The sequence below is a fragment of the Nomascus leucogenys genome, chromosome 6, assembly GCF_006542625.1.
Source record: "Nomascus leucogenys isolate Asia chromosome 6, Asia_NLE_v1, whole genome shotgun sequence".
NCBI classification, from domain to species: domain Eukaryota; kingdom Metazoa; phylum Chordata; class Mammalia; order Primates; family Hylobatidae; genus Nomascus; species Nomascus leucogenys.
In genome coordinates, this window is record NC_044386.1 from 41,757,764 (window position 1) to 41,769,883 (window position 12,120).

General features: G+C 37.0%; 1 protein-coding gene across 1 annotated transcript; it reads left to right on the forward strand.

Annotated features, from left to right (window-relative positions):
• Nucleotides 1–825: 825 nt before the first annotated feature.
• On the forward strand, nt 826–7,207 carry MRPS30 (mitochondrial ribosomal protein S30). Its single transcript, XM_003277759.4, has 5 exons — nt 826–1,481; nt 2,913–3,058; nt 3,811–3,916; nt 4,998–5,174; nt 6,807–7,207. Exons 1-5 carry the CDS (start codon nt 887–889, stop codon nt 7,094–7,096), a joined length of 1,314 nt encoding a protein of 437 aa, XP_003277807.2. The 5' UTR covers nt 826–886; the 3' UTR covers nt 7,097–7,207.
• Nucleotides 7,208–12,120: the final 4,913 nt, after the last annotated feature.

Below are 12,120 nucleotides of genomic sequence, written 5' to 3' on the forward strand. Positions count from 1 at the left end.
GAATTATTACAATAAATCCAAATTAATATTCCAGTTCCTAATTACAGAAGAGTGAATCAATAAATTAGATTACCCGAAATGAGACTTCGGTGATTATTTTTTTAGCAGATATTTAGTGAGCACCCATTACGCACAAGTATTAATTTGTTGCTGAAGATTAAAAATTAAATCAGTCCCGTTTTAAGAGGCTCACAGATTAGTAAGAATAACTCGTGTTGAATTTATAATGGGTTTTAAAACGAGGCAAAATTTAAACACAATTCTTTAACAGTTTTATTTCCCTTTTCTTTCTGTCTTCCCCAGTTAAATCCAAGTAAAAATACACCCCCCTTTCAAAATAAATATCATTAAACAAATTATCTGCATTTAGCACAGAAAAATATATGGAATTATTTTCCCAAAGATGAGTAGTAGGTCACGAGTGATGCTTGCATAATTTTTAATCAAGTATACTGAAAAACATGCTAGTACTGTATTTTCAAAAGTAAGTTTCTATTCCTAGAACTAAAACAGAAAAGAAGTGTTGTTAGATACATAAATGAAGCCAATAAATTTAACCAAGGGCTTGCCATTTTCCTGCAGGATGTTCCTAAATAGTTCCTGGCAAGGGAAGTTGCCGTATGGCTACAAGTAACCTAGGTGGCAGCATCTCCTCCCAGAGTAAGGCCTAAGCACACAAGTTCTTCCTTCCATCTACAGACGCAGGAAACCGCTACTGGAGAAGTTATATGATTGGCTAAACCGTGAATGACGCAACATAACCCACGCCCACTGAGAATCGGCCTTTCCCAGACTGGCTCAGATTCCGCTTTCCGATTGGTCCCTACAGCAAGAGGGGCGGGACAATTGCTTAAGTTGACCTCCGGGTCCTGAATCGCGGGCAAAGATGGCGGCGGCCAGGTGGTGGAGGCCTTTGCTACGCGGTCCGAGGCTTTCATTGCACACCGCGGCTAATGCCGCCGCCACGGCTACAGAAACGACCTGCCAAGACGTCGCGGCGACCCCCGTCGCGCGGTACCCGCCGATTGTGGCCTCCATGACAGCCAAAAGCAAGGCGGCACGGCTGCGGCGGATCGAGCGCTGGCAGGCGACGGTGCACGCTGCGGAGTCGGTAGACGAGAAGCTGCAAATCCTCACCAAGATGCAGTTTATGAAGTACATGGTTTACCCGCAGACCTTCGCGCTGAACGCCGACCGCTGGTACCAGTACTTCACCAAGACCGTGTTCCTGTCGGGTCTGCCGCCGCCCCCAGCGGAGCCCGAGCCCGAGCCGGAGCCCGAACCCGCGCTGGACTTCGCGGCGCTGCGTGCGGTCGCCTGCGACTGCCTGCTGCAGGAGCACTTCTACCTGCGGCGCAAGCGGCGCGTGTACCGTTCCGAGGAGAGCGAGGTCATATCTTTGCCCTTCCTGGATCAGCTGGTGTCAACCCTCGTGGGCCTCCTCAGCCTGCACAACCCGACCCTGGCCGCCGCCGCCCTCGGTGAGCCTTGGATGCCCCAGGGCGGAAGGGAGAGATGGGGATTGTACTGGGTTACTCTGCCGCAGATTTACCCCTCGTCATTTCTTTCTCTCTGCTTTGTTCATGTTTTCCTAGTGCTTTCGCTCCTATCTGGTGTGGCCTGGTTTTTTAACAGTCACTGCGTTAGGAATCTAGAGACTAGGTGTGTGTGGCTGCGCTGACACCTACCAGCTCTTCGACTCTGAAAGCCTGAGCTCTCCAGGATTCCAGTCCTGGGCTCTACTTTGTGAGTGTTAGCCAAATGGAAGAGCAGTGGTGATGAAGAGAAACGCCACTTGAGAGTAGGGAGGGCCAGGTTTCCTTTTGGCTGTTCCACCAGAAAGCTGTGTGACCATGTGTCACATGGCTGAGTAGTAACTTCTTTTTACCTTAATTTTAAATTTAATATGTCTTTTTCTTTAGTAACTTCTTTTTTGCTTAATTTTTCGCGTTTTACGGTAGTAGTTCTTTGTCGTACAATTGTGAAGATTAAATGAAGTATTAACTAAGATACCTAACGTTTACTCATTATTTATGTGCTAGGCCCTGTTCTAAATTTTATATGTGCCAACTTATTAATCCTCACAATAACCGTTCACGACAGGTAGCAATGTTTTGGTAAATGAAAAAAAGACAAAAATGTAACAAACTGAGGCGTAGAAACGTTAAATGTGTCTGCCTGACACCCTGTAGCTAACAGATTAGGGGGGTCAAACTTCAAACTCCCAGTCCAAGTTCCTAGTGAAAAATCAGCAGCTTCCGTGTAACTGTTTACGGCGGACATGAAAAGTAATTAACGTATAAATAATTTTAAAAATTACTGTCTTTGACGCGTTCATCATTTTCTATCTTCTACCAAGTGGATGTCTTAATATTTATTGAAATAATGTTAGGACTGTAGATGTGTGCTCAACCTAGCCTTGTGCGCATGTTTTTTCCCTTCCCCAGTTGAGAAAGAAGTGGTCTTGAGGAAAGCGTCATGGACTTAGACGACTACTGATGGATGGCCTAGAAAACCTATTTAACTTTGTCAAGACCCAGGTTCCTCTTCTATGAAATAGAGATAATGAAAAGTATGCATACTTTTGGGAGTTATTGTGAAAATTGAATTGGATGTTTATAAAATAGCCCTATTTTTATTTATGGTGAATGATATTCTTGTTAATCTTATTTTCTGTTACTCCTAGTGAGGAATCTCTTTGGTTAATGTTCATTGTAATGATGGCACAAGTAGACAATAAATGTTTGAATGTTATATTTAAGTCATAATAGTTAAATTACCACATAACCCAGACTCTTACCTCAATCATTCTTAAGTTATCATTTGCTAAGTTAGTACTCTTTAGTGTCCTAATAGTAACCAAATTTATTTAGATGATCAGATGAAAAAAATTTTGAATATCTTTTTGATAGATTATAGATGCCCAGTTCATTTTTACTGGGTGCGTGGTGAAGAAATCATTCCTTGTGGTCATCGGAAAGGTCGAATTGATAACTTGCGATACCAGATAGATGATAAACCAAACAACCAGATTCGAATATCCAAGCAACTCGCAGAGGTAAGGATTTATTGTGATTATTATCTATTGATATCTCATGTAAGATCTGTCATAGGCGGGTTGAGTAATAGTAGAATAAAATGTTTCAGGTGGATCTCTTGCCTTTCAAGTTTCCTTTTTGAAGACATCACCTCTCAAAAATCTTTTTAGCTTTTTAAATATTCTTTGGTATACTCCATAAAGGTCAGATAACCATTTTAACAATAACGGGTTAAGGTGTCATTTTGCCTGACCATGCAGATCTATATGTTTCTCTTAATATAAAAATTCTGAAATAGTTTATGATTGTAATTTGTGATTGTAATTTACTAGACTATTCATAAATCAAGGAAGTTTAACAGTTATCAGCTGGGCCATTTTACATATTTGCAGTTCTTTTGGAGAAAAGCAAGTATATTTTGAGTATTGTCTATGCTTTCATGTCAGGGGTTGACACGCTTTTTCTGTAAAGATCTGGATAGTTAATAATTTAGGCTGTACAGGCCGTAAGTCTCTGTTGCAAGTGTTCAGCTCTGCTCTTAACAGCGCAAAGCGCCATACACAATTTATAAATGAATATGTGTGGGCTGTGTTCCATTAAAACTTTACTTGTAAAAACAGGGGCTTGCTCGATTTGGCCCATCATTCGATGATAGTATTATCAAATCATTTTGTGAAACCACCTCATTTTAAGATTTTTAAATCTAATGAGTGTGAGTAAAATACATACTAATGTTGCTGTGAATTTAGTATGTCTTTTCTTTTTCTTTAAGTTTGTGCCATTGGATTATTCTGTTCCTATAGAAATCCCCACTATAAAATGTAAACCAGACAAACTTCCATTATTCAAACGGCAGTATGAAAACCGCATATTTGTTGGTAAGTTTCTCTTTTGACATATTGTACCATAAATGTGTTCCAAGTGTCCTATGCAAATTTGGAGTATTGACTACAATGAGGAATTAATTCTTGAAGACCGGGAGGTTTACATAGTCCATGAGCAATATAATTCGTAATCTCAGGTTATTGCAACGTGCATAAACACTGGAAAGAAAATATTAAGTTCATTATTTGAAATTTTACTTGTTTCTGCCAAAATAGAAGTATTAAACTTTAGAAAATAGACTTTGTTGACTTATTAGATAGAAAAATTAATTTGTGTTTTTTTAAAAGTAAAAACTTTTAGAACTGGACTGGAGATAGCAATTGGCTTTTTTAAGTGTCCTATTTGTGCCATGCATGGTGGTAAGATGAGGAATTCACAAATTCATAATGCCTGATGTCTGCCCTCCCTCATGCAGCTTATTCTTTTGCCATTTTTTCTTCCTTTGTTAATTCCTACCCAATGTGAAGAAGTCTTAAGAAGGTTTTATACCAGCCCTCCAGCCCTATTTTATCAGCCTCTTCTCAGTCACTGTGGTCATAGGGAGTGACCTGCAAGGAACTTTTTGTTGAAAAGACTACCACTAAAATCAAGAATGTCAGCATTTCATGAAATGTTGCTACTTATTTTTTTTTTTTTTACTTAGAAAAGTAGTGTAAAAATCATTTTTAAAAATTAGCAAAGTGTGTAATTATTTCATTAAATAAGTAAAGTCTTGAAGTGGTTGTATCCTCTTAGTTAATATGACAAGGAGACAACCATAGCTAATCATGACTGAGGGATTTGAGAAAACAGATCATAGAAATTTTAAATAACTTTTCTATATATTCTTTCAACTTCTTCCATGTTATGAGGGGCTTTATGATAGCCAGCAGATTGAGAAATTATGCTTTCCTGTGAAATTTAATTTTATTATGATCCGTAAGATATATAAGTAAACTAATATTCCTACTTACATATTTAGAGTACTGAGAATATGATGTATAAAGAAGGAAAAAAAGGCTCAAATACTAAAATATGTGCTCCAGATGTTCTACATGTTTGTTTCATCTGAAATATTTTTATTTTGCTCTTCAGGCTCAAAAATTGCAGATCCTTGCTGTTACGGTCACACCCAGTTTCATCTGTTACCTGACAAATTAAGTAGGGAAAGGCTTTTGAGACAAAACCGTGCTGATCAGATAGAAGTTGTTTTTAGAGCTAATGCTATCGCAAGCCTTTTTGCGTGGACTGGAGCGCAAGCTATGTATCAAGGTAAAAACTAATTTTATAGCATTTTCTTTGAAGGTATTTGTAACATTCTAAGAATATAATGGTTAAAATTTTTTCTTTGGGTTAAAACATAGGTTGAATCTTAACATTTTTAAACTTTTGCATTGGCACAAACTACAGTTGTTTTAAAATCCTTGTTTAAATACCATACAGTTGAAATCTGACACTGAGGTAGTTGTTTTTATCTTTTACTTTGACCATATCCTGTGTGAATGTACTTTTGCTCGCATTTCAAAGACTGTAGCCAACTAAGTCAGCCCTTTCTAGATAATAGCTTTCTGCAGGTACAAAAGGTAATGATTTTGTGGATTAAATATTTATATTACATCAATGGCTATCCTACCTGATTTCTTTAAAGGTTATATCCAGGATTTGGATTAGGAGATTGTTCATTCATTCAATAAACAGTAACTGCTTTTTTATATGCTATGCTCTGTTCAAGATGCAGTGTTGAGTGAAACAGATCCTGCTTTCTTAGAGCTTATCTTATAGTGGGGGCGGGGGGTGGTAAAAGATAATAAGCATGTAATGTTTATAACTAGTGGTAATACTATGGGGAAAATACTTTAGCATAAAGAGTAGAATGATTTATAGGGGGGCAGGTATAAATGAGGTATGGAGAAGAATCTATTTTTACAAAGTCATTCAGGGGAGGTCCCTAAAAATGACTTATTCTAAGACCTGAATGGCGAGGAGCTGCCTATGCACAAATCTGGGTAAAGACACTTCCGGGCAAAAGGATCAGCAAGTAAAAGTCCCTGAGGTGGGAACAGGCCTGAAATATTTAGGAACAACATGAAGGGTAATGAAGAGTGGGACAAGGAGAATGATGTAGAAGGAGATAGTGGAAGCCAGAGGCTATGTCTTCCAGGACTATTAGAGCTCATTTTGGGGCATTTGGATTTTATTCTAAAACCTGAAGTAATGTAATATGAAGTAGATTAACACTATGTGAATATCCAAGAGGAATTTTACTACATATTTGATTACTAGGCTCATCTTTTTTTTTAACATATATATGTATTTTAACCTTATACTCAAAATTGACTTAGATTTCTATAATAGAATTGAATAGAGAAAGTGGGAGTAGGAGTAGATGGAATTAGACAAAGTAAGAAGTAACTGTCTTGAAGATGGTAGAATGGCACTGTTTACTTTTGAAAGATAAAGTACTTCTTTTTACAATAAAATTAATTCCGTATGTTAACAGTATTATTCATTTGCTATCTCCATTAAAAATGACATAAAATACGTGTGGAGAAATAAAGCTACTGCTTGGCCTTGGTAGTTGGGTAATGACATAGTACCAGATGTAGAAGGCATCTGTGTAGATAGAGTTTGCTGCTCTTAGATGAAGTAAATAAGACTGACGTTGTTGAAAAAGATTAATCATGAGATTGAGGATACTAGAAGGGAGGAAAACATTATTTGTGCAGAAATAAAATATAGGGTTAGAATAGAGATGATAAGGAAACTTTGGGGTCTTCAGGGATTTTGTTACATAAAGTATCTAAGTTGTAGGAGGTATTTGATACCCTCTAATGTCTAATGTGTTTGTTTTGTTTGGGTAAGATATATTCTATGTGTAAATTTCAGCATAACTTTCTTCTACAGGATTCTGGAGCGAAGCAGATGTTACTCGACCTTTTGTCTCCCAGGCTGTGATCACAGATGGAAAATACTTTTCCTTTTTCTGCTACCAGCTAAATACTTTGGCACTGACTACACAAGCTGATCAAAATAACCCTCGTAAAAATATATGTTGGGGTACACAAAGTAAGCCTCTTTATGAAACAATTGAGGATAATGATGTGAAAGGTTTTAATGATGATGTTCTACTTCAGATAGTTCACTTTCTACTGAATAGACCAAAAGAAGAAAAATCACAGCTGTTGGAAAACTGAAAAAGCATATTTGATTGAGAACTGTGGGAATATTTACATTTTACTGAAGGAACAATAATGATGAGATTTGTAACTGTCAACTATTAAATACATTGATTTTTGAGACAAATATTTCTTATGTCATCCTGTTATTAGATCTCTTACTCTGCTCAAATTCATCACTGAAAGATTTAATTTTAGCTTTTGTTGATTTAAAAATAATTGCATTTGTATATTGCTAACTGATAAGACAAATTGAGTTATTGAGCTATTAAATGCACATTTTAATATAAATGCAGAAATCCCAAATAAAAATGCTAACATACTGAATTCAGTAATTAAAAGAACCCACTGCAGCTGGGTGCAATGGCTCACGCCTGTAATCCCAACACTTTGGGAGGCCAAGGTGGGTGGATCGCTTGAGTCCAGGAGTTTGAGACCAGCCTGGGCAACATGGCAAAACCCCATCTCTAGTAAAAATACAAAAATTAGCTTGGCCTGGTGGTGCATGCCTGTAATCCTAGCTACTCCGGAGGCTGAGGCACAAGAATCGCTGGAACCCGGGAGGCAGAGTTTGCAGTGAATGGAGATTGTGCCACTGCACTCCAGCCTGGGTGACAGAGCAAGACTCTTGTCTCAAAATAAACAGAAGAACCCACTACAGCAGGGTGGAACTAATCAACTCAGTAATGGGCTAACGTTAGGAAGTAATGCTAATACAGAACATTAGTTGTTCAAGGGAGAAAAATAAGGCTTTGGTAGAATTCTCAATCTTGGTTTTAAAAGAAAAGAAAAGATAGATATTAATAGGACAGTATAATGGTGAAACATAAGGGATAACCCCATTGAAGTCAAATTAAGCTTTGAACTTTATATGCTTTATTTGCTAATCCATTCCAAGTGCCTAGATTCATAGAAGTAAGAAATCAATAAATGTTTGTTGAATGGATGTGAATTAATGAATTTAAGGTAGTCAACCTTTTTAGTTTGAGATCTGGTATATCTTCTTCTTTATTTCCTTTTTTTTTTTTTTTTTTTTGAAACAGAGTTTTTGCTCTTGTTGCCTAGGCTAGAGTGCGGTGGCACAGTCTCGGCTCACTACGACCTCCACCTCCTGAGTTCCAGCAATTCTCCTGCCTCAGCCTCCCAAGTAGCTGAGATTAATTACAGGCATGCACCACCATGCCCGGCTAATTTTTTGTATTTAATAGAGACAGGGTTTTGCTATGTTGGTTAGGCTGGTCTTGAACTCCTGACCTCAGGTGATCCACCCACCTCGGCCTCCCAAAGTGCTGGGATTACAGGTGTGAGCCACTGCCCCCGGCCTATTTACATCTTTTATTTCTTAGCAAAGTTTAGAGTTTCTTTTATCTCCGTGCATTTCCTGTGTATGCCTACATTTTTGTGTAATTGGAAATGGATTTTTTCTTTCCAATTATATACTTCTTTATAGTTTTTAAAAGTGGCTTTATATAGGTGATACTGATAGCTATATATTTATGTTGCAAAAGACCAATTTAAGTTGTTCATTAAAGCCAATAATTTTTCAGCTGATTCTCACGAGGTGTATATAACCAATCTGATTTGCGTTCTTCTGAAACTGCTTATCAAATAGATAGCCGTTAGCCCCTAAATGGCAAAATCCACTGGACAGTTTTCTATATTGTACTCAGTAAGGTCTGACACATTTTGCATGGTTGACCACTCCTTCGTTCTTAAAATAGTCTTTTTATTGCCTTCAGTGAAACATGCTCTTGGTTTTTCTCCTATCTCATTTGCTATTCTGTCATATTTCTGTTTGCTGTTCTTCCTCTCACTTTTCTTCAAATATTGGTGTACTTGTTTTTCTTTTCTAGACTCCATTTTTGTTTAACCACACTCTCCCTAGATGATTTTATCAAATTCCATGAATTTAAATACATTTGTAAGCACATTCAAAATTAGTTTGATTTCAACTTTGTGTTTTGTATCTGAATGATAAGCATCAGCATTATAACTAAACAGACTGTGTGGTTAAGATTATGGACAATTTTTCCTTCTAGTTATCTAATTTTTATAATTACCCCCAGAATGTGAGAACATTATTTTTATGATCAGAAAGTATTTTAAGAAACTAGTTGAGTGGACTCTAATATGGAACCATCAACATGTATCAAATTCCACTTAATTGTAAGCAAATTCATTATGAAATTATATTTGAAAAGGCATTTCATGATTACATTTGTTATTTAAGAAAATGTTATTTAAAGAAATTTATATAAGTTTCATTATACATGTATTTTAGCTTACTCATCTCCGGAAATGGAAAACTTAGATACTATGTAAGAGGGCTTTAGATTTTTTTTTATGAGATATTTTAATAGACCAGTACTTAGGTCTTAATATTTGTGTTTTTCAAAAATTTATGTTAAAATCCTAACCCCCATGACTATAGTATTAGGAGATAGGGCCTTTTGGAAGGTGACTGGAGAGGGGCAGCACCTTCAGGAATGGAATTAGTGCCCTTATAAAATAGACCCAAGGGAACTTTTTCATCCCTTACACCCTGTGAGAACATGGTGAGAAGGCACCATCTATGAGCCAGAGAATAGATCTTCACCAAACACTGAATCTGCTGGTGCCTTGATCTTGGACTTTCTAGCCTCCAAAACTGTGAGAAACAAATTTCTGCTGTTTATAAGCTGTCCAGTTAATGGAATTTTGTTATTGTAGCCCAAATATACTAAGACAACCAATATAGTTAAAATTACCATGCCTGTTCTACTTTATATTAAGTTCTAGTGTACGTTGTATAATGCTTACATCAAATAAAAGGTAAGGTTAATTTACATAAAACATGTTTAGGTAGGATAATTGTAAAAATTATTTATTATTAGAGAAATTGGTAAAATGTGGCTTTGGATAGAGGCAGGAGAAAGAAAAGAGCAAGGCACTAGTGAGAAAAATTGCTATGGAGAATATTGAGAATAGATTCAAGGAGACCTGCAGGTTTACAACATTAATATTGGCCAATACTTGATTGGACAGTTTGAATTTTTCGACCTGAAAGGCCTTTGTTCCCCAAAGTTTGGTAAGGAGATTTTGTAAAAACAAACAATAGCAATAAAAAATAATCAGGGAAGATTAAGAGATTTCATAAGGAGCAAGAATTTATAGATAATACTTAAAAGGTATAGATATGATTACTATTTTGGTGAATAATAAACACATGGTAGACTGAAATTCGGCAACAGCTACTGTGCAAATAAGCATATCTGTGATTATGGCTTATATCGGGTTGGGGACCCCCGTTGTCAGCCATTCTTTTTAGTACAGGTTAATTTCCATTTCTCGATCACAGTTCTGTTCTTTTTGTCTGTGGGAAATAATGAATTCTGTTTCAGATTTTGATTGTCTTTTGTGTTCTTTGTCATCCAACAGAATTGCACATTTCACTTTGTAAAATTTTTATAACTAGCGTTTGACACTTGAAACTGGCTTTTGAGTCTTCTATAATAGTTGTGCAGAAGTCTGAGGTTTAATGTTATGATGGCCTTATTCATACTCTAGAAATATATACTGCAGCAATATGCACCCAGGTGGTCAATAAGCTTTTTAAATGAACTAGCTAGATTTTTAGTTTTGATTTTAATTCTTGGTTTGAATTACTAAAAGCTATCTTGACCTTAGGAAAATGAAAGCTTACATGAGGTTTAGCCACTTAAAGTATTTCTTTGCGTCTCTAGTTCATGTGAAACCTGACTTTTATTTACAATATTTATGTTATGAGCACTTTTATTAGGATCTTTTGAAGCCTTTCAAGAGTTTTCTTTCAGTTATTATTAATAGTACTAATAAAGAAGGTGAGCGGGATTTAAAGCTGAAAGGAGCATCAGAGATAATTGAGCTTTGTTTATGCCATTCATTGTTACCCTGTGCAATGTCTTTTGTTTGTTTTTTAATTAATTGCCAATATTTAAGAAGAGGGTCATAGAACACTCATTATTCCAGATTCTCTTGAAAAACTGGAAGATCTGGCAACTACAGGTTTATGTTCTTGCATGTTAACAGTATACAGGGGCTGGAATTACCTGCTGTGAGCCCCTTTAGATGTGCATACTCTCTCCGATTTGCCACAGTTCCCACCAATTCTCATTTCTCCTCTCTTTACTTGGCCCACATCATTGGGCCTATCTCATTAATTTATATTAAATATTTTGTTACCAAGGCCATTAGTTTATGACCCCTGAGGCCAAGACAGCTGTTAAGAACTTGCATTACTGGTGGCAAAATTATACCTTTACAATTACTTACTAGGTTGTAGAAATCTCACTTTTCTAACAAGAGGTATTATGGTAATCATAAGTTCAAAAGAATTGAAGTTCATTTGAGATAATTAAATCAAAACCTCTAGTCTGGGTTGGAGGGTGATAAAGTTATCTGGCAAAATACATGAACTTCTGTTATCTTCCTCTTCTGCTAAATGAATGGTAAAATGAATCCTGATTTGTTTAGGTAGCTTACTTATGAAGCTGAGAGAATTTTTTTTTTCTTTAAAGGACTGAGTCTGGCTCTGTTGCCTAGGCTCAAGTGCTGTCGATCTTGGCTCACTGCAGCCTCTACCTCTTGGATTTAAGCAGTTCTCCTGCCTCAGCCTCCCGAGTAGCTGGGAGCCACCATGTCCAGCTAATTTTTGTATTTTTAGTAAATGAGTTCTTTCACCATGTTGGCCAGGCTGGTCTTGAACTCCTGACCTCAAGTGAGCTGCCTACCTGGCCTCCCAAAGTGCTGGGATTATAGGTGTGAGCCACTGTGCCCGGCCTGAGGTTGGGAAAAATTTCGTCCATTTCTCTAGAACCAAAATTGGCAACCAGAGAGTATTTGGATGTTACACAAAATATTTAGTTTCCCTTTCTAGCCTAAATTGGGTTGTTTATAGCACCCCTCTCTCCATTTGAGAAAAAGGTTAGGATGCTTGTGCAGGGATGAGGCCTTATTAGAACAGAGAAGGTGCCCAAATAGTGGTTCAAACACAGTCTGGCTAATAAGCTCTGAGGTGACTTACC

What these genes read in the sequence shown, in the direction of transcription:
- MRPS30 (XM_003277759.4), top strand. Translation starts at nt 887, where the DNA reads ATGGCGGCGGCCAGGTGGTGGAGGCCTTTGCTACGCGGTCCGAGGCTT. An exon ending in TGAAAACCGCATATTTGTTG is followed by an intron (nt 3,917 to 4,997) that starts GTAAGTTTCTCT and finishes TTTGCTCTTCAG; the next exon opens with GCTCAAAAATTGCAGATCCT. An exon ending in AGCGCAAGCTATGTATCAAG is followed by an intron (nt 5,175 to 6,806) that starts GTAAAAACTAAT and finishes TTTCTTCTACAG; the next exon opens with GATTCTGGAGCGAAGCAGAT.